General features: G+C 35.0%; 1 protein-coding gene across 1 annotated transcript; it reads right to left on the bottom strand.

Annotated features, from left to right (window-relative positions):
• Positions 1 to 5,430: 5,430 nt before the first annotated feature.
• LOC102486858 (arylacetamide deacetylase-like) lies at positions 5,431 to 19,286 on the bottom strand. The gene is made up of 5 exons (XM_006149743.2): positions 19,128 to 19,286; positions 17,216 to 17,438; positions 15,190 to 15,259; positions 8,379 to 8,550; positions 5,431 to 6,089 (listed from the first exon to the last, which is right to left on the bottom strand). Exons 1-5 carry the CDS (start codon positions 19,263 to 19,265, stop codon positions 5,493 to 5,495), a joined length of 1,200 nt encoding a protein of 399 aa, XP_006149805.1. The 5' UTR covers positions 19,266 to 19,286; the 3' UTR covers positions 5,431 to 5,492.
• Between the last annotated feature and the right edge of the window lie 534 nt (positions 19,287 to 19,820).

Below are 19,820 nucleotides of genomic sequence, written 5' to 3'. Positions count from 1 at the left end.
AATATGGTATATTACATTTATGGTTTTGCATATGTTGAACCACCCTTGCATCCCTTGGATAAAGCCTATCTGGCCGTGATGAATAGTCTTTGTTATATGTTATTGGATACGATTTGTGAGTATCTTGTGAGAATTTTTGCATCTATATTCATCAACAATATTGGTCTATAGTTTTCCTTTTTTGCCATGTCCTTATCTGTTTTGGAAATGAGGATGATGGAGTCTTCATAAAATGAATTTGGAAGGTTCCTTCCTTTTGAATCTTTAGAAATAATTTGAGTAAGATAGGGATTAACTCTTCTTTAAAAGTTTTGTAGAATTCAGAAGTGAAGCCATCTGGACCTGGGCTTTTCTTTGCTGGGAGGTTATTTATTACTGACTCAATCTCCTGGCTTGTTATGGGTCTGTTCAGGTTTTCTATGTCCTTTAATATAAAAAATATTACGATAATAATAAATTAAATTAAAAGCTAGAGCACACACGCATACATGCAGTGTGTTTTCCAAGCCACTGGATCTGAGGCTTGATCCATGCTTTTAGCCATGTGGGATCCAGCTGCCTTAACCACTATGCAATAGGCTGGCCCTTTACCAGTCTTTTTCTTTTTTAAAAAAATTAATTTTTTTCCCATTAGAGCATGAATGCACACAAACATGAGAGAGACAGACACAACAGGATCCTCATGCAGAGATCCACTTTTTGTTTCCGTTGGCCTAATCACAGGCACACATCTGCTGTGTTCAGGGAGGTCCTTAGATATGACCCGAGGATCTTTCCCCCATGGGTTCAGTTGTGCTACCACTGTAGTGTTACCTGGCCTGTATCAGTCTTTCTTTCCCATATGTTCTTTTTAGTTTTATTTTTCTTTTCCTCTTTTTTTTTTTTTTTCATGTGTTCACCAGAGAGGAGAAAGAGAAAAAGGAAAAGTGAGAACTCACTCCCTAGGGGGGATGACCATGCCACGATCCCTTCTTCTCCATTCTCCTTTTGATATTCTCGGCGTGTATGTACACATGCCCAGTATATTTTTCAAACCACCAGACCCAGGACTCAAATGAAACATTCAGCCATGTGACATCCAGCAACCCTAACTACCAAACCACTGGCTGGCCCTCCTTTTAGTTTTTAATCTGAAACATTTACAATAAAAGGAGGAGCCTAGAAATACAAGTTTTGAGTGTTCCTTTCAACATTTACTCGCAAAAATGCTGAAATATCCAGAATGTTAATTATCCAGGTCACCCTGGTTGTCCAACTAAATTAGAAGCAATTGATTGAGAACAGACTTTGCTAACCTCTTCCTGGTCTATAGATACCATTAATCTCGCATTAATTTATTTTCTTTTGGGCAATTTAGTGAGCCACAAACTTTCAGTTATAAGAATATAAAAACAAAATAGATGGCTTCTACTATAGGGATCTCACTGTGTATTTCTCATTCTACAGAAATATAAAATATGATAAGATTTCTATTCAAATAAACAACTGTCAATTCACTTGTCAATTAAAATAGTATTCTATTTTTTTTAGTTTTGCATAGTTATTATTTATGAAGACAGACAGCTATTAGACTTGTTAGAATCTGTTATCATGTAAACCAAGTACTGGTTCTATGTAGATTTGGGTTTAAGCCAAAGTTCTTATCATATTTTCATATTCCATTGTAATTAGTTATATTTATAAGTAGAGCTATAGTGGTTCAAATTGCACCTATAGTTCAAATAAAATTTTGTAACAGAGTATAGAAAAAGTGAGGATAGGGAAAATGAGTCTTCTCAGTATAGTTAAAGAGAAAAGATGATATAGTGGTGAAAGTAACAACTAACAATATGGTGTCATTATAACATTTTAATAAAATTAAAATATGACATCATTTTAAAAAAATTATTTATTTCCGGAGAGAAAAAAAAAAAAAGCCATCCTCAACAGAATTGCATGCCACAATGCCTCCAGCTCCCAGCCTTTCTAGCCAGACCAGACCATGTGCCCCAGTATGCTTGCCTGGTCCGAACAGTTGGCCCAGGAGTGAACCCCAGCCTTTCATATGGATCCAGAACCCCAGAGTAGTGTGCTACTGTTACATCACTACAGCTGGCTCAAAACACGACATCGTAAGAACACAGTTGCTATTACTGGATTTCTAGTCAATTCTACACTATCAGAATGAATAAAAATGAGGGTTATGGAGATATAAGATTTGGTTTAAATTTTATCTTTAAGGTTAATTGGTTTTGCAGAAGTTAAATACGATCTCTTTGCCTTGTTTTTTCATCTGTGTATTGGAATTATTGTAATAATGTTTACATTAGGAATTTTGAGCATCAAGTGATACAAAATATTTAAAATGCAAATAGGGAGAAATGATTAACAGAAAGAAAAATGCATGTAATCAAAGGGTGATGGAATAGTGTACCATATTAGAGTAAAAGATATCTTTGACAGGGCCAGCAGGTGGCATGGAGGATAAGGTGGCTGGATCCTATATGGCCATCTGCACAGTTTGAGTCTCTAACCAGGCTGCTTGAACCAAGTTGGGTCCCTGGAATAAAATTGACATGGTAATGGTATATAATCTATTTAATGCACTTTGAGATATGATTTGGTAGTATTTTATTGAGATCTTTTGCACCTGTATTCAGGGTGGTTCAATATATACAAAACAACAAATGTAATATATTACCTTCGAATAAGGAAAGATGTAAAACTATATGATCAATTGATTCAGAAAAACCATTTGGTAAAATACAATATCCCTTCATGATTAAAACTCTCATCAAAATTGGCAAAAGGTATATTCCTCAATACAAAAAAAGCCATCTATAACAAACCCACAGCTAACATCATACTAAAAGCTTTTCCACTAAAAACTGGAACAATACAAGTCTTCCCACTTTCTCCATTCCTTGTCAACATAGTACTAGATGTTCTAGCCAATGCAATCAGACAAGAGAGTCAAATAAAAGACATTCATATAGGAAAAGGAGAATTAAAATGATCTCTATTTGTAGGTAATATAATTGTAGACCTAGAAAATAATATAGATATAGATATATAGATATATCCTGGAAGTGATAAAGTAAACCAGTAAAGTGGCAGGATACAAAATCAACATACAAAAATCTACAGCATTAAACAAACTGAGGTAAAATTGAAGAAAGCAATATCATTTACAATAGTAACAAAAAATTTAAGATACCTAGGAAAAAAAACAACCAAACAAGTGAAAGATGTCTGTAAAGAAAGCTATAAAAAAACTTTAAAAAAGAAATTGAAAGTGATACAAAAAGTAGAAAGAAAGGTATCCCTTGGTCCTGAATCAGAGAAAGAAATATAATCAAAATGTGAATCCTACCCAAATTAATCTACAAATTCAATGAAATTCTGACCCAATGACCAGAGATATTCCTCACAGAAATATAAAAAAAAATTATAAAATTTGTTGGGTATCATTTGTCTGGATCACCAAAGCAATGCTGTGCAAAAAGAATAAAGTAGGAAGTATCTCACTTCCTGATCTCAAAATATAATGCAAAAGCTGTGTTAATCAAAATAGCATGGTACTGGCACAAATACAGGTAAATAGACCAATGGAACAGAATTGAGAACCCAGAAATAAACCTTACCATTCAGCCAACTGATTTTCAACAAAGGGAACAAGACAATCTAGTGAGGAAAAGAAAAACTCTTTAGCACATGGTGTTAGAAAAACTAGATATCTGCATCTCTCACCATTAACAAAAGTCAACTCAAAATGGATCAACGATCTAAACATAAAACCTTAAACTATAAAAATACCGGTGGATAACACAGAGGAAACTCTTGGAGGCATTGGAGTAGGCAAAGACATTTGAAATAAGACCCTGAAAGCACAGACAATCATCCTGAAAATAGACCTGTAGTACCCAAAAGTAGGATTACATGAGGCTAAAAAGGTTCTTCATGGTTGGACCAGAAGATGGCATAATGGCTATGCCACTGGACTCCCACATAGTTGTCCACAGTTTCAGTCCTGAACCTGGTGGCTTAAAACTCACACTGTGCGTGTGTGTGTGTGTGTGTGTGTGTGTGTGTGTGTGCCTGCTCAAGGTCCTGATAGGATAATGGAGAAGGGATTGCAGCATGGCCATCCCCCTTGGGGGGTGGATTTCTCACTTTCTGTCTCTCTGTGTCTCTCGGGTGAGTACGTGAGTCCTATAAGGAAATCTCTCTCTAACAACAACAACAAAAAAGCTTCTACATGTAAAAGAAATAATAATTAGGGTGAAGAGATAACCCTCAGAGTGGGAGAATATATTTACAAACTATTCCTCAGATACTCAGATAGGGACTAATAACTAGAATATAAAGAGAACTCAAGCAGTTTACCCAGGAGAAAAAAGATCAATTAGATTAAAAGGTGGGCAAATAAGCTAAATGGACACCTCTTCAAGGAAGAGGAATAGCTGAGAAGCATATGAAAAAAAAATGCTCAACATCTCTTATCATAAGGCAAATACAAATCAAACCCACAATGAGATAACACTTAGCCTTACTCAGAATGGCTAAAATAAATAAATAAATAAATATGTGTTGGTGAGACTGCAGTGAAAAGAAAGCTCTCATACATTGCAGATGAGAACGTAAATTAGTACAACCACTGTGGAGAACACTATGGAGGTTCCTCAGAAACCTACACATGGAACTAATGGTAGTTAGACCCAGTAATTCCACTCTTAAGTATCTACCCAAAGGATAGGAAAGCACTCAGTCAAGAAAACACATCTATGTTTATTGCAGCATTATTCACAATTGCTAAGACATGGAATCAACCCAAATGTTTAAGAACAGACAAGGGAACTTTAAAAATGTGGCACATGTACTCTTGGAATACTGCTCAACTAAAAGGAACAGTGAGATCTGAACATTTGATAGAAAGTGAATGAATAAGGAAGATTTGCTGCTAAGTGAAACAAGCCAGACTATGAAAGATAGATATTGTATGTCCCCACTTAATACATACCAGTGTAATACTTAGACCTGGCTTCCAGCAGTGTTTCCCAGAAGAAAAGATACTTACAGTGGAAATAAAATGACAATGTATGAGGCAGATGCTTTTGAAAAAAGTGAGCACATAATTCCTATGAGTGATTAGGAGCATTTCAGACTCTACTTACATATTGATTAAAATCTTGACATGTCTCAAACAGGCAATATTTGCTAACACTTATCCTCCTGCAGTTGTAAATAATAGCCAACACACACAAAAGAGAGTATATAAGAAAAGAAAATATTTTAAAAAGTAAGATTAACTATGTGAATGGAAAAAAAATCTCAAAATAGCAAATAGACTAAAAAATTGAATGAAACCATCCAGAGTATGAATGAAAAACAGAAAAGTGACAATTGACAATAAAAATTATGTTATACATGGACCATTCTAAGAATCAAATTCCAAGATGGGGTCTCTTTGATTTTAAAAATATTTTTGAAATATGTAATTGATACCAGTTGTACTATAGATTTTCCCTGAGCCAACTAATATACTGACTTATCATTCTGTGACTAATTCTAAGATCCAAAAATGAAACTACTCCATGGAATCCATCCTCGACATGGTTATGCGTCACCCTAACTCCAGCGTTCTGAAGTCGGGTGACGTACATGAGTCCGTCATCTCGAAGGACGTCATACTGACAGGTGATGACGTAGGTCCGGGGTAAACTACGCAGCTTGCTGTCATCAGCCAGCAGGGGGGCCGCCCTCACATCTAGGAACCCTGGATACTTCTTGGCCAGCTCGGAGCTACCCTGACGTGGACTGCTATAAACGTGGCCTTTCTTAAACCTCTCTGGGAGCAAGGAACTCCAGTTAACAAACTTGAACAGGTGACTGGATTCCACAGGAACGTGTTGGTTGGAAAACATGGCTTTCTCCAGCGACCTGTCCGTGGTAAAATATTCGCTCCAGAACCTGACCATGAATGATTTGGATAGAAATGGAAACTGTGCATTTTCCTGATATGATGGTGAATCCAGATCAAGAGTCTGCAGGGCAGGATATATTAAAGACTGGATTTTGAGTTTGATCTTCACATCTGGGTCCTCTAAAAGCTGAGAAATAAGAAGATTTACACAAATTATTCAAATAATAAAATTAAGGTATGATAATCTATATTTAAAATTATAATCTCAAAAATACTTAAGCAATAACTGAAATAGTCCAGCTCAACAAATTTTCAAAAGTTCAAAAGGTGTCTCCAGAACTAGATGTTCCTTGATTAAAGGATACTATTGACATAAGGACAATTATCTTTCCTATACTTCTCAAGGGTAATAGAAAAGCATCTAAGCAATAATTAGTCAGTGAATGTTCTCTTTTCTTCCAAGAATGACAACCAAAAGAACTTCATAAATTTGACCTCATTTCTCTTCTTTTTAAAGTAACAGCTTATTAAAATATATAAGCATACTAATAGGTTTATCATTGACAGGAAACATCACCTATGGAAATCCCGGACTTGGTGTTGATGCTAAAGTGATACATTGTTCTATGTGACATGGGCAGATTTTCCGAATGAAATTTTTTATTAACATTGCTTTTTCCTAAGTTAAGCCTAATGTACTAATATTCGTAAAAATAAGTATTTGGCTGGGACCAGCAGGTGGCATGGTGGTTAAGGCGCTGGACACACCCATATGACTGACCATGGTTTGAGTCCCAGACCTGGTGGCCTGATTTCTCACTTTCTCTCTCTCTCCCTCTCTCTCTTTGTGTATCTCTCTCTGGTCAAATTAAAATAAAATGAATGAATAAACAAAATTAAATAAAAATAACTCTAAAAAAATCAGAGTTTGGCAAAAAGACTTGCATAAATACCAGAGTGGGCAGAATATAATGAATAATAGTGATATACTAAAGATATGTTTTAATTAAAAAAATTTTAAATGTAAATTTGTATGTTTTCAAAATAAGTAATGTATTATACTGTAAAATATATATAATTTCTCCCTAAAAGTGCTAAAAGTACTAGATGCACCCTAAATATTTTCAAATTGTAGTATTTATGTATCTTGTTATTCTCATAATCAAAATAAACATTTTGTGGATCGTTTATAAAGATCATTGTGGATTTCCATGTATTTTTTATGTAAATCTACTTATATGATTATCAATATAATTTTGTAAAGTAATTTTCAGCTATATTATGAAACCTACAATAACGATTAAAAATCTACCCTGCAAAGTTTCATATCCTGTTGTAAATTATGTTTGTAACAAAGCTTTACCATCATATTCTTGCCTTCTGAGAATATTGCTAACTTAACTTCTAGCAGTCAAAATATTATTTAGTCTGAAAAAGTAGTAAATATGTAACTACCATAAAAAACAACATCAGTATTATAAAGTTGCTTTAAACTTATAGTTCATAATTGAGGTCAAGCCGTAAAATCTAACTTCTACATATGTAGGTCATAAATTAAACATCTTCTTCTGACTCTCACTAATAATTGGGAAAATAGATTTTAACCAATCATACAATGATTAAATATAAAATTTAAAAACATTATAAAAAAGAAGTTTTCTTCCTTTGTCACAAACACCAAGTCCATTCTACAGATAACTTAGGATGAAAATGTAAGTTATTACAATGCTAATGATATCATCATTAAATGATCTGATTGTCCAAACACATACAAAGAAATCTCTTGAATTCATCATATTTCTTCTTCGTAAATAGCATAGGAATTTTTGAATGTGCTGATAATTTTCCAAAAATAGTGAATTATTCAAGCAATAGAGGACAATTCTACTAAAGATTACTAAGTCTATTTAGACCTCTTATAGGATGATAAAATAATTGGTCTCAAAATTACATTATTTAATTCCTCTGACTAGTGTAACATTCCACCAATACCTATGTAATTTTAAATCTATCCAGAGAATTATCATTTCATTAAGAAAGACAAAAAAATATCATATGAGTACAGACTGATGTTTTTATGTTTTAGGCATTTCTTCTCAATGCTTTCTAGTATCTCAATAAAACTACTATATTTATATTTGCATTATTTTAATAAAGTATATATAGTAAATAAATTTATTAGTAGACTTAGTGGACTCCCACATGGCCACCTGGACCTGGTGCCTTGAAAATCATGCCGGGAGCATGTGTGTGCAAGTTCAATGTCCCAGGAGGAGAATGGAGGACAAAAGGGGCTGCAGCATGGCCATCTTCCAGGGGAGGAGGGGATTTCTCATTCTCCCTCTTACTTATCTCTCTCTCTCTCCAGCAAGCACATGTGCCCTAAGGAAAAAAACCTCTAAAAATAAATAAATAAATAAAAATTCTTAAAACGTAAATAAAAAAATTAAAAACACAGAAATAACGAACATCATACCTGCTGAGTCACTGCTGCAGCTAAATTCCCTCCTGCACTATCTCCAGAGACACCAACTCTCTCTGGGTTCACGCCATACTCTGCAAGAACTTCTTTGCGTAAGAACCACCTTAAGGCATTATACACGTCTTCAAATTGAGTTGGGAAATGATGCTTAGGTGCTAATCTGTAGCTGTGGAGAACAAAACCTGGTTTTCATTGCACTTAGAATTTCTTTTTACTTTTTATTAAAGCATTTTACACATGCCAGAAATGCACATTATAAGCAGACTTCCTTCATTTTCAAACTGAACACAGCCAGATAACAATGACTTAAACATAAACGGAAAAATCTCTTAAACTCCTGAAGTATCCTCTACCTAACCTAACTGTGTAGATTAATTTTGCTGGGTTTTACCCATTAAACAAATGCAATCACATAGCTTGTACTCCTGTATATCTGGTTTTGATTGCATGACATTACATATTTGTGCTTCTGTCTTCCTGTAGAGGACTCCATTTTGTGAATGTACCACAATTATTCATTAATATGCTGATGAGCTAATTGAAATAAGCTAGTCACAGATAAACAAATACTTCATGATTCTATGTGTATCAGGTCTCTAAAACTGTCAAAATTGTAGAACCAAAGAGTGGAAAGGTTGTCAGGGGGCTTTGGGGAAGTGAAAGTGGGGATTTACTAATTAATAGGCATGAAGTTCAGTTAAGCAAGAGGATAAGCGCTGGAGATAGGCTGCAAACTTTTGTTCTGTAGTGAATAATAAGTATATTTTTCTAACTTAAAATGTTAAGAGAATTTGCTTGCAGTCTTGGCTTATGAATGCTCTAGATGTTTTTTTCTTTTTGAGCATCTATATGTATTTCTATTGTTATATACCTGTTTTATTGATGGTTACAGAGTTATGCACAGAACCTTTTCCTTCCAAAATTTCTCTCATTAGGGAGATAGTGAGATAGAGACAAAGAGACAGCCTGCACCAACAAGGTCTTCATGCCACGATCCACCTTCAGACCCAGCAGGGCTGGGTCACAGCATGCCTGCCCACACTTGGCATACCCTGTGAGGTCCTGGGTTGTGCATCCAGGACCTTTCCCTTGTGACTTCAGTGGGGCTAACATTGAGCTACCACCTGACCCCTTAGCTAATACTTAACATTTTCAAAGAGTTTTACGAAGTAGCACACGGAATTAGTCTTGAACTGGCAATATATGAAAATGACTGTTTTTTTTAAAGAATTATTTTATTTAACTTTATTGATTTATTTTAGTTTGATTAGAGAGAGACAGAGAGAGAGAGAGGGAGAGAGAGAGAGAGGGAAAGCAAGAAAGCAAGCCGCCAGGTCTAAGACTTGAACCACGATCAGCCACGTAGGAATCCAGCACCCTTAAGCACCATGCTGCCTGCCTGTGAAAGTGACTCTTAATGCATATTTTTATTAACACTCAGGATTTTATGTTGTTCTCATTTTAACTCTAATATGAGGTATGCAGCAATAACTACTCATGATTTTTATTTATGCTATTCTGAGGTATGCTAACTTGTTCTTGATTATTGGTGATTAGTATATCCTTTCCTGTATATTGTCCTTTTGAGCTTTGACCCTATACTTCTATTAATTGATAGGTGTTAATATATACACATATATGAATTTATCTAAAATATATTAACACCTATCAATTATATATGTGTATGCATATATACATATATGTGTATGTATATATACATATATACATACATATATACACACATATGTGTACATAAAACATTTATGGCACAATTTTAAAACTTGTGCTAATGACTATTGAACATAAGTTGATTTTTAATATAACCACTTAATTGAGATATCAATTTTCACACCATAGAATTCACCCTCTTAAAGCATGAGATTCGATGGTTTTTTTGTATCTTCAGAGAGTTTTGAAACCATCACCTTGGTCAACAATAGAAATTTTGTTATCCTCAGAAGAATCTGTGAATAAATTAATAGTTACTTCACGTCCCCTCAGCCTCTGTCCCCATCAGCTGCTGATCTTTGTCTGTCTTTATAGGTTTGCCTTTCCTGGGCATTTCATATTAATGGAATCTTACAACGTGTGACCTATTATGACCGGCATCTTCACTTAGCATAATGTTTTCAATATTTATTCATGTTGCAGCATTTCCTTTTATTGACAAAAAATACTCAATTGTATGAATATAATACTTTTTATTTTTTATTCATTAGTTGATGGACATTGGGTTGTTTTCACTTTTGGAGTTTTACGAGTAGTGCTGCTGTGAACTTAGAAGTTTTTATATGAGCATGTTTTTGTTTCCTTTGTCTATATTACTGAAAAAAAATGCCTTGTCATACACTAATGCTATTTTTACCCTTTAGAGAAAGTGCTAAGATATAGTCTAAAATGGCTGTGGCATTTTACATTCATACTAATAGTACTGAAGGTGCCAATTTTTCCCTGTCCTAATAATTGTTATCTATTTTTCTAAATTAGAGCTGTCCTAATGGGAATAAAGTAGCATACATATGTAAAATCTCTCTTGATGAAAATATGTTCTTAAATTTTAATATGTAATGACTTGTTTTTGCACTTTCCTAATGTCTAGTAATGTTGAGTATACTTTCATATGCTTATTGAACATTTTAATATTAATAAAACCAAAATTATATGCATTTTGTGTGGTCAAAGTTGTCCTTTTTAAAAATATAAATGAGAGTATGTTCAAAGACAAGGCATCTACTGCATAAAAATTGTAAAGTGTATTATTTTCTTAAGTACACATTATTTATACATCAAGGAATCAAACACAGATATATGTCTTGTAGTGTCATTTGACTTACCATCATTTTTTTTTTTTGGAGAAATTTTTGCTATAAGGTGCCTGTGCTTGCCAGAAATAGAGAGAGACAGAGAGACAGAAAGTGAGAAATCACCCTCTGAGGGGATGGCCATGCCACAATCCCTTCTCCATTCTCCTCTCGGGATCTTGGGCACACACACACACACACACACACACACACGTGCCCGGAGTGAGTTTAAGCCACTGGATCCAGGACTCAAACCGCGGTCAACTACATGGGAGTCCAACGACATAGCCATTACGTCAACTGCTGGTCCCTGACTTACCACCTTTGAAAAAATAATTTTTAAAAGTAAAGCTGGGCTTGTCCTGCCCACCCACCAGGAGACCTGAACCTGATCTGGGCAGGCCTCCTTGGGTGAGTCTGCGCCCGGAGCCTGGGACAAACATTAGAACTTTCTGATTATTTTGCTCACTGCTCTGGTGGCCTGGACTGGCCCCACCTGCCAATGGGAGACTTGAGCTTGGTCTGATCAGTCCTCCTTTGCTGAATTGGTGCTTGGGGCCTGAGAACAACTTTGGGACTTCTGGTGCACCAACTAGTGTGCTGTGTGACTTGATCCTCTTCACCGTTTCATCTTCTTAGCTTGCTACCCCTCACCAAGAGCTGAATGTTTAATAAAGGAGCCAAGCACCTGAAGTACCCAAACTGCTCTGACCTTGGAGACAGAGCCCTCCAATAGAACATACTTGGGAACTAAGGCTGAAATTTCTTCTATCAATACTACAGAATCTACTCCAATAAATAGAAAAAAGGGAATACTGCATCAGATGACTAAGAACCAGCACAGATTCTGAAGAAACATGAGAAAATAAGGTGGTTACTATTCCCCAGATGAGCATAGTAGTCCCTCACCAACAGAGAAATACATAGAAATGTCGGAAAAAGAATTGGGAATATTCATATTAACAAAACTCAATTAGATGCAAAAGAAAACAATCACTTCAGGAATTGAGAAAATCTTTTCACAATATGAGAGAGGAATTGCATAAATGAATAGACACCCTAAAAAAGAATCAACTAAAACTTCTGAATGAAGAATACAATGCAAGAAATTTAAACTTCCTTAGAAAGCAATTAACAGGAGATTGGACCATGCAGAAGAAAGAATTTCTGACCTTGAAGACAAAGTCTTCAGCATAAACCAAATCACCAAAAAGAATGAAAAAGCTACCAAAAAAAAAAAACAAAAAAAAAGAAAAAACTCACAAAAAAAAAAAAAATGAGAACAACATACGGGAAATTCTAGACACAATGAAATGCCCAAATATCCATATAATGGGTATTCCACAAGATGATGAATCTGCTAAAGGCATGAAAAACCTCTTCCATGAAATACTATCTGAAAAATTTCCAAATATAGAGAAACATGGAGACATCCAAACCCAAGAAATAGAACCCCAAATAGAATCTACACAAAAAGATCCTCCCCCCAGCACATCATAGACAGATTGGTAAAAATTAAAGACAATGACAATATTCCAAAAATGGCAAGGGAGAAATATCAACTTACTTATAAAGCTTATCACATTAGGCTAACATAAGACTTCTCAACTGAAACAATGCAGGCAAGGAAAGAATGAGACAATATATTCAAAACACTGAAAGAAAAACAATTGCAACCCAAGAATATTATATCTAGCAAGATTATCCTTCAAATGGGAAAAACAAATAAAATTATCGGATAAACAAATACTGAAATAATTCACCAATACTAGACCAGCTCTACAGGAAGTACTGAGGAGAGTGTTGTATCAATTTAACTAAAGAGAGAAGAACAGAAATAGAAGAACAAAAATCAACTGAGAAAATGGCTAGCAAAATGACAGGGATAAATCTATGACTTTCAATAATAACATTGAATGTTAATGGGTTAAATTCTCCCATTAAAATACATAGACTGGTTGAGTGTTTACAAAAACAGAAGCCATCTATATACTCCTTACAAGAAACACACTTCATTGGTAAGGTCACACGTAGTCTGAAAGTTAAGGGGTCAGCAACAATATCCCATGGAAAAGGAAACCAAAAAAAAAAAAAAAGGTTGAAGTAGTGATGTTGGTATCAGACAAAACAGACTTTAAGATAAAAGATGTAAGAAGAGACAATGAAAGACATTAGTACATATAGTACTAAAAGGACTTGTTTCCTAAGAAGATATAACACTTGTAAATATCTATGCACCCAACACAGGAACACCTAAATACATCAAAGAGAGACTGTTAGATCTCAAGGGAGAGAGAGACTGCAACACAATAATTGTAGGGAATCTCAACCCCCCACTGACTCCTCTGGACAGATCATCTAGACAAAAAAAAAATAAACAAAGAGATACAAGATCTAAAAGATACCATACATAAAATGAACTTTACAGACATTACAGACTATTTCACCCAACTACCACAAAATATACAATTTTCTCACCCCATGGAACATTTTTGAAGATTGATTACTTGATAGGGCACAAAACAAGCCTTTACAAGTTCAAAGGTATAGAAATTATATCTAGCATCTTTTCCAACCATGATGAAATCAACTATAGACAGAGCCCTTGAAAATACACAAACATATGGAAACTTAAGAACCTACACCTAAATGACTTTACAATTATAGAAGTTTTCCACTTGCATGTCCATGTTTATTGCAGCATTTTTTATAATGGCTAGGACATGGACTGAACCAAGATGTCCAAAAATAGAAGATTGAGTTGAAAAAAAAAATGTGTCATATGTACTCAATGGAATACTACTCAGTCATAAAAATAAAATGAGACCCTAACATTTGATACCAAGTGGACAAATATGGAAGACTTAATGCTAAGTGAAGCAAGCCAGAGTATGAAAGATAGACTTTGTATGTCCCCACTCAATATATACCTATTGTCTGTGCTCTTTAGCAGAAACTGAAAGTTTGGAAGCTATTGTGGCAGGGAGGACAATTGTAGATACCACTAGAGATAGTAGGGACAGGGGTAGTTGGAGGGGAACATGAGAAGAAAAAAAAAGGTACATTTAATTGACACAAAAATGAAAAGCTATTTGCTGATGATAATGTATAAATCAATGTCTTTGTCTTGACTGATATATATAGTATTCATGCTGGAAAAAGCAATGTTGTACACTATAAAGATATATATGATTAAATATAAACTGAGATAAATTTTTTTTTAAAAGTTGAAATACATACTCAGCATAAGCTTGGATTTTATAATTACTTTAAAAATAATGTAATTGCTGAATGTATTAGTGATAACTTACAAGCAAATATAAAGCATGACTATACAACTGCACAATACTGATTTAACTTGGCATGTGGTCATGATCGTGTTATTTACCTTTTTCTTCTTTCTCTTAAGTTTTACCATCAGTGGGTATATGCAGCTCTGGAATATGTCTGTCTTGAAATCCACCCCTTATATTATTGTCCCAGCATATTCTTTTCAAACATGATTGATTGAATCAACACACTATTTTATGCAAACTCATTGACTTTGTTTAATCTAATAACATATTTTAATATTTAATCTCATCAAGTGCTATGCACTTGACTAAGTTTGTTTGGGTGATGTTATAGCTCAGTCTTTAAAATCACCCTCTGTGATTCAGGGCACTCATTCTTAACAAAAGTGTGAATTAAGAGTTTAGTTGAAATACAGTCCAAGCAGTGATGTCCATGAATAATAGTTTAAATTTAAATAAAAAAGAAAAAGAGTTCTATAATTTCTGTTCTTCCTTCCTTCATAAACTCACATACAGTTCTAACATTCACTTTCAATGACCTACTTAGTCTTAGTGTTATTAGAAAAACCGTCATTTTTGACATACTCATGCAGCCATGAAAGCTCAGACACTCTTGGTACACAAGGCAAGCTCAGTCATGCAGCCATGAAAGCTCAGACACTCTTGGTACACAAGGCATCTAACCTGAACACAACACAGCACAGCCCTTACTTGGTTGATATAACAACAGCATCAAGTCTGTCTGCTGTCCATCTTGACAGCTGGTCATAACTTTCTGAAGCTAAAATAAAAAGAATAAAAGAAAGATGTTAAGAGAGAATGGACAAATGAAGAGGACAATGTTTTCTTTACAAAACATCCTATTGTGCTTATTCCCTACATATTTCCACACTAAAACATGAGAAAGATAAATTTACACTGATCTGCTTATCTGTAAGACACCACCTATCCATAGCTCAGTGGAAATGGAGTTTTCCAGATAACCTCCGAATTGTTCATCTTCTCTCTTTTGTCCGGCACATTTTATCATTGACCCTTTGTTTGCTTGCTATTATTCTTTTAATTTTCATTTAATCACTATATATCTTTACAGTGGACAACATGATTTTCCCAACACAAATACAGTGCATGGATTAGTCAAGTCACTGACCCTCCTGATCCAGCTTCTTTCTCTAGAACACTGACCTTTGCTCCCTGACTAGAGAAGAAACTAACTTGGTTCTATTTTAGATAATGGATACACAATACCTGGCTTGATCAATGAGTTGCCAGATAATGTGAATCTAGGAGAAATAGAAACTAAGGTAGAAAGACCACCTAAATCTGCATACGACAATAGGAAACAAACAAAAATACCCGAATGGAAGTGGCTTTTATGCTGCTTTAAAACACAAAACTGGAACCCTCTCATTTACTGCTTGTCTCTGTGCTATCAAAAAATGTATCTAGCTGAGATCTGACTTTACGCTTCTGTTTTCTTATCTAGGAGGATGATTTGATGCTTCTCTAATCTTTCTTCAAGCTTACTATCTGCAATGAATTATTTTACCAATGAAATACTTTTCCTCCGTTTTTCATTGGTAAATCTATCCAGCCTCAGCCCTCTCAGTCCATCTCTTTTCAAACAGATTTCTATCAATTACATTCACTACCTTTAATCTACCAAACTTTAAAAAAAATTCTCCTAAATAAAATATATAATAAGATTATACTACTTATCTCTCCTTTCAATCTACAATCTATCATTCTCTGATTTATTCCTTTCACAGTTAACTCCTTCTAAAGCCATCAATCATTCTCATCATTTCCTTATTGCTCAAGTTTTGTTTAATGTAATATATTATTTTCCTTCTTTCCTTCTTCTTCTCTCTCTCATTATCTATTTTTTTTTTTAAATGGTTTTTGGTATAGGGCACGTGCACTCGCCAGAAAGAGAGAGACAGAGAGACAGAAAGCGAGAAATCACTCCCCAGGGGAGAAGGCCACGCCGCAATCCTTCCTCCTCCATTCTCCTCTCCAGATCTTGGGCACACACGTACATGTGCCTTACGTGAGTTTAAGCCACCGGGTCCGGGACGCGAACCGCAGTCCACTCACTACATGGGAGTTCAGTGACATAGCCATTATGCTAACTGCTGGTTCCTTCTCTTCTTATTAATCCCTCTTTCATGTATCTCTCAATGTCTTTGGATTCCTTTTCATTTTGAGACCACTTCAACTACTTTTCTCTTCTTTGTTGGTTGCTCAACCCTGTCTGTCTCCTCAAGGATCTGCCTTTGTTCTTCCACCTATAATGTCTCTTTCTCTTTCTTTCTTGCTCTCATCTTCCCTCCCTATCCCATTCTCCCTCCTAACTTCCCACAAAATTGAGAAATTTTGTTTAACTTCAAACCTGTAGCTTCTCATGTCTAGACTAATTTATTCTCCCTCTCGAGAGTTCAGATCCAGGCCAAACTCTACTCTCGCAGTTAATCTATATTATATTCATTGGAGGTAAACAGAAGGATCTCAAAAAACTCTGGAACTTGAATGGGTTGAGTGATATTCTCAGATTGGGACTTCTATGCCAGGGATTTTATAAATATATTTCTATTTCTCTTAATTCCATAGTTCAAAAATCTTTCAACCTTTATACCCAACCTTGATGACTCCAGTCTATTAGGACTTATATTATCACTTTATGACATCTACATTGTTCAGTCTAGCTCAGTAGAGACTGGTCAAAACACTCACTTACCAGCACTGTCCAAACACCAGCCTCCACCATGGATGTAAAACACACCCCTCTTTAGTGCTTCTGACTTCCTCTTTGGCACGTATACACGAACAGGAATGTTGTTGAATTTTGTCTCGGTCACAGTGACATTTTCATCTGAGGTAGGTGGGACGTCATTTACACTCATGATGGTATTAAAAGTATCCATAAAATGGTTCAGTCCAAGCAGCTCAACAAATGAAGCCTCAAACCAAAATTCACATAAATTTTAGAAATCTAGTTCCAAATGTCAAAAGATCTGTGAGCACATGAATACGCATTTAGCTCAGATGAAATAAAATGAATTGTCTTCCATGAAGGCTCTTTGATCCTTTCAGAAGAACTAGAAGTGTAGTGCTTACGCCTACAGTGGTTGTTAACAGGGAGGGACAGCATGCATTTAGTCTTTATTTTACACAAATGTGTTTGGATCTGTACCAAGATGAACAACAAAAATGATCTTCTCAAGAACTTCAGATTAGCAAACTGTTATAAACATATGGAGCTTGACAGAATTACCTTTCTTAAGAATTTAGCTAAATGGATTAAGAAACAAAAATAGAAGAAAGAAAAATGTTTTTATAGGAAGAAATAGCTAAATGTAGAGATGGGCGGCTTTTGCTAATGGCTATCAATCTTGGTGCAGGTCAAAAGGAGGGGAGGAAGTGGGGAGGGAATGAATGGGTAGCAGAAAAGGAAAGGCTGGCCTGACTGCCTGCCACCTGTCCATTCCCTCTGACAGGTCAGTACCCTCAACACTCCGGGATTTGATCTCAATGACTTAAATAACTCACCTATGTATGGGTTAGGTAATATTAGCATAACTATTTCAGAGACGTGGACAGTAAGCCTAGGAAGTTTAAATAAGCAGTTTCTGCTTACACAGTTGTTATGTGAGTTTCGCCAAGATTATAAATGCAACATTTTGATCCTTGATTTAATGCTTATAGCATAATTGTTCAACAGAACGTATGAAAAGATTATCAAAGATTTCTAGATATTTTCAGTCAGACAGATTAACCAGTAAAAACAAAGTGAGCCAAGAGGATAATAGGTCATAAGAAACAAATCATCCAAACAACAACTACACAAATAAAATACAAAACACATAAATCAGTACTAAGAAAAGACATTAAAAATCATTGTTTTTAAAAAATAATGTGTATCTTTTAAGAACTCTGAAATACTTTACACTACACAAATCATGGAAAAAATCTTTTTAAAAAGGCTACTAGAGAAGAAGAAAAACATTGTATATATAATTAGAGATATATGATTATTAAAAAAAAATATATAGGGGCTGCTCCATAGCATTGCTCCAATGTGCTGCCCAAGAGAAACTGCATTCCATATGGCTACTGCAGTTCACATCCCTGGGCAGTTGACTTCTCCAGACTAAAGGCTACTGCAGTTCACATCCCTGGGCAGTTGACTTCTCCAGACTAAACCGGAACAACTTCCTCATCCATCTCAAAGGTTTCATGTAATTTCTTTAACTTGTTGGTATTTTCTAGCTGGGATTTTTACATTACTGTCTCTTCCAGAAAACATTTCCCTTGGCACACAGGTTGCTTCTAAGTGCTTTTTGTTCTTCTGGTCTCTAAGATGATTTCAAAAGATGACCCCTATTATTACACTGATGTTATCTAAATAAAGTATTTATCAGTGACCCCTTCTCAAATGACTCCTCCCTTCATTTTCTTGATATTTTAAAATAGGATGATAATATATGAAATGGAAAGAAAGCAGACAAGCAGTGTCTCTAAACAATGAACAAACTCTACAGCATTTAATTGAAAAGACAAATCAATGATCAAAAGAATCCTGAAAATTTGACTTCTCCAGATCAAATGGTTGTGTATACACATCTGATTTCATAAAATTCCAAACTTACCAAATATGCTATAGTTTTCTGATATGTGTTCAACCACATCATTTTCCATGGCTCTTCAGTGTTATCGGGGAGAGGCGTATAAATATAACAGGCTGCAAGGATCCCCACAATCAGAAGATACAGTGATTTTCTTCCCATGCTGTAGCTGCTGTGCCTCTCTGTCTTTGCAAACAGAGAAAATAAACTTACATGATATGACCGAATGGTTTAACCACCAGAATGCTTCAGCTCCACCCAGAAACTTTATCTTACCTTTTAAATAAAGAGTTGCTTGTTTAGTTTAAGAGTCAGTATAATAAAGTTAAAATTTTATTGGTAATCCAAAAACAATCATGTTGGGTTCACATTAAAGGTTCAATGAATAATCAGAAACTTGGGCAAGTTCTGTCAAGTTCACATTCTTAGGAATATTTAATTAAACAAGCATATATTGAGCTAGAAATTGAAGGAAGATTCTTTAACAAAATCATTCATAGATAACATACAGGATGCAGAATCTTTGTTTTAAAATTGCACATCTTGGAATGGGGGAAACAAGTGAATATATTTCTAAATGCTGAATATATAGGAAACAAAATAGTCATTGTCTCTGCCTCCACAGAATTTGCATTATTTGACAGGAGACACAAATATTAGCAATTTTGATCATTTTTTGAGAGTGGAGTCATAAAAATATTGATGATAATTGTGAGG

Source organism: Tupaia chinensis, unplaced genomic scaffold (genome assembly GCF_000334495.1).
Source record: "Tupaia chinensis unplaced genomic scaffold, TupChi_1.0 Scaffold000272_1, whole genome shotgun sequence".
NCBI lineage: Eukaryota > Metazoa > Chordata > Mammalia > Scandentia > Tupaiidae > Tupaia > Tupaia belangeri.
The sequence above is the reverse complement of the archived record's forward strand: the minus strand, read 5'-3'. Positions and strand labels throughout refer to the sequence as shown.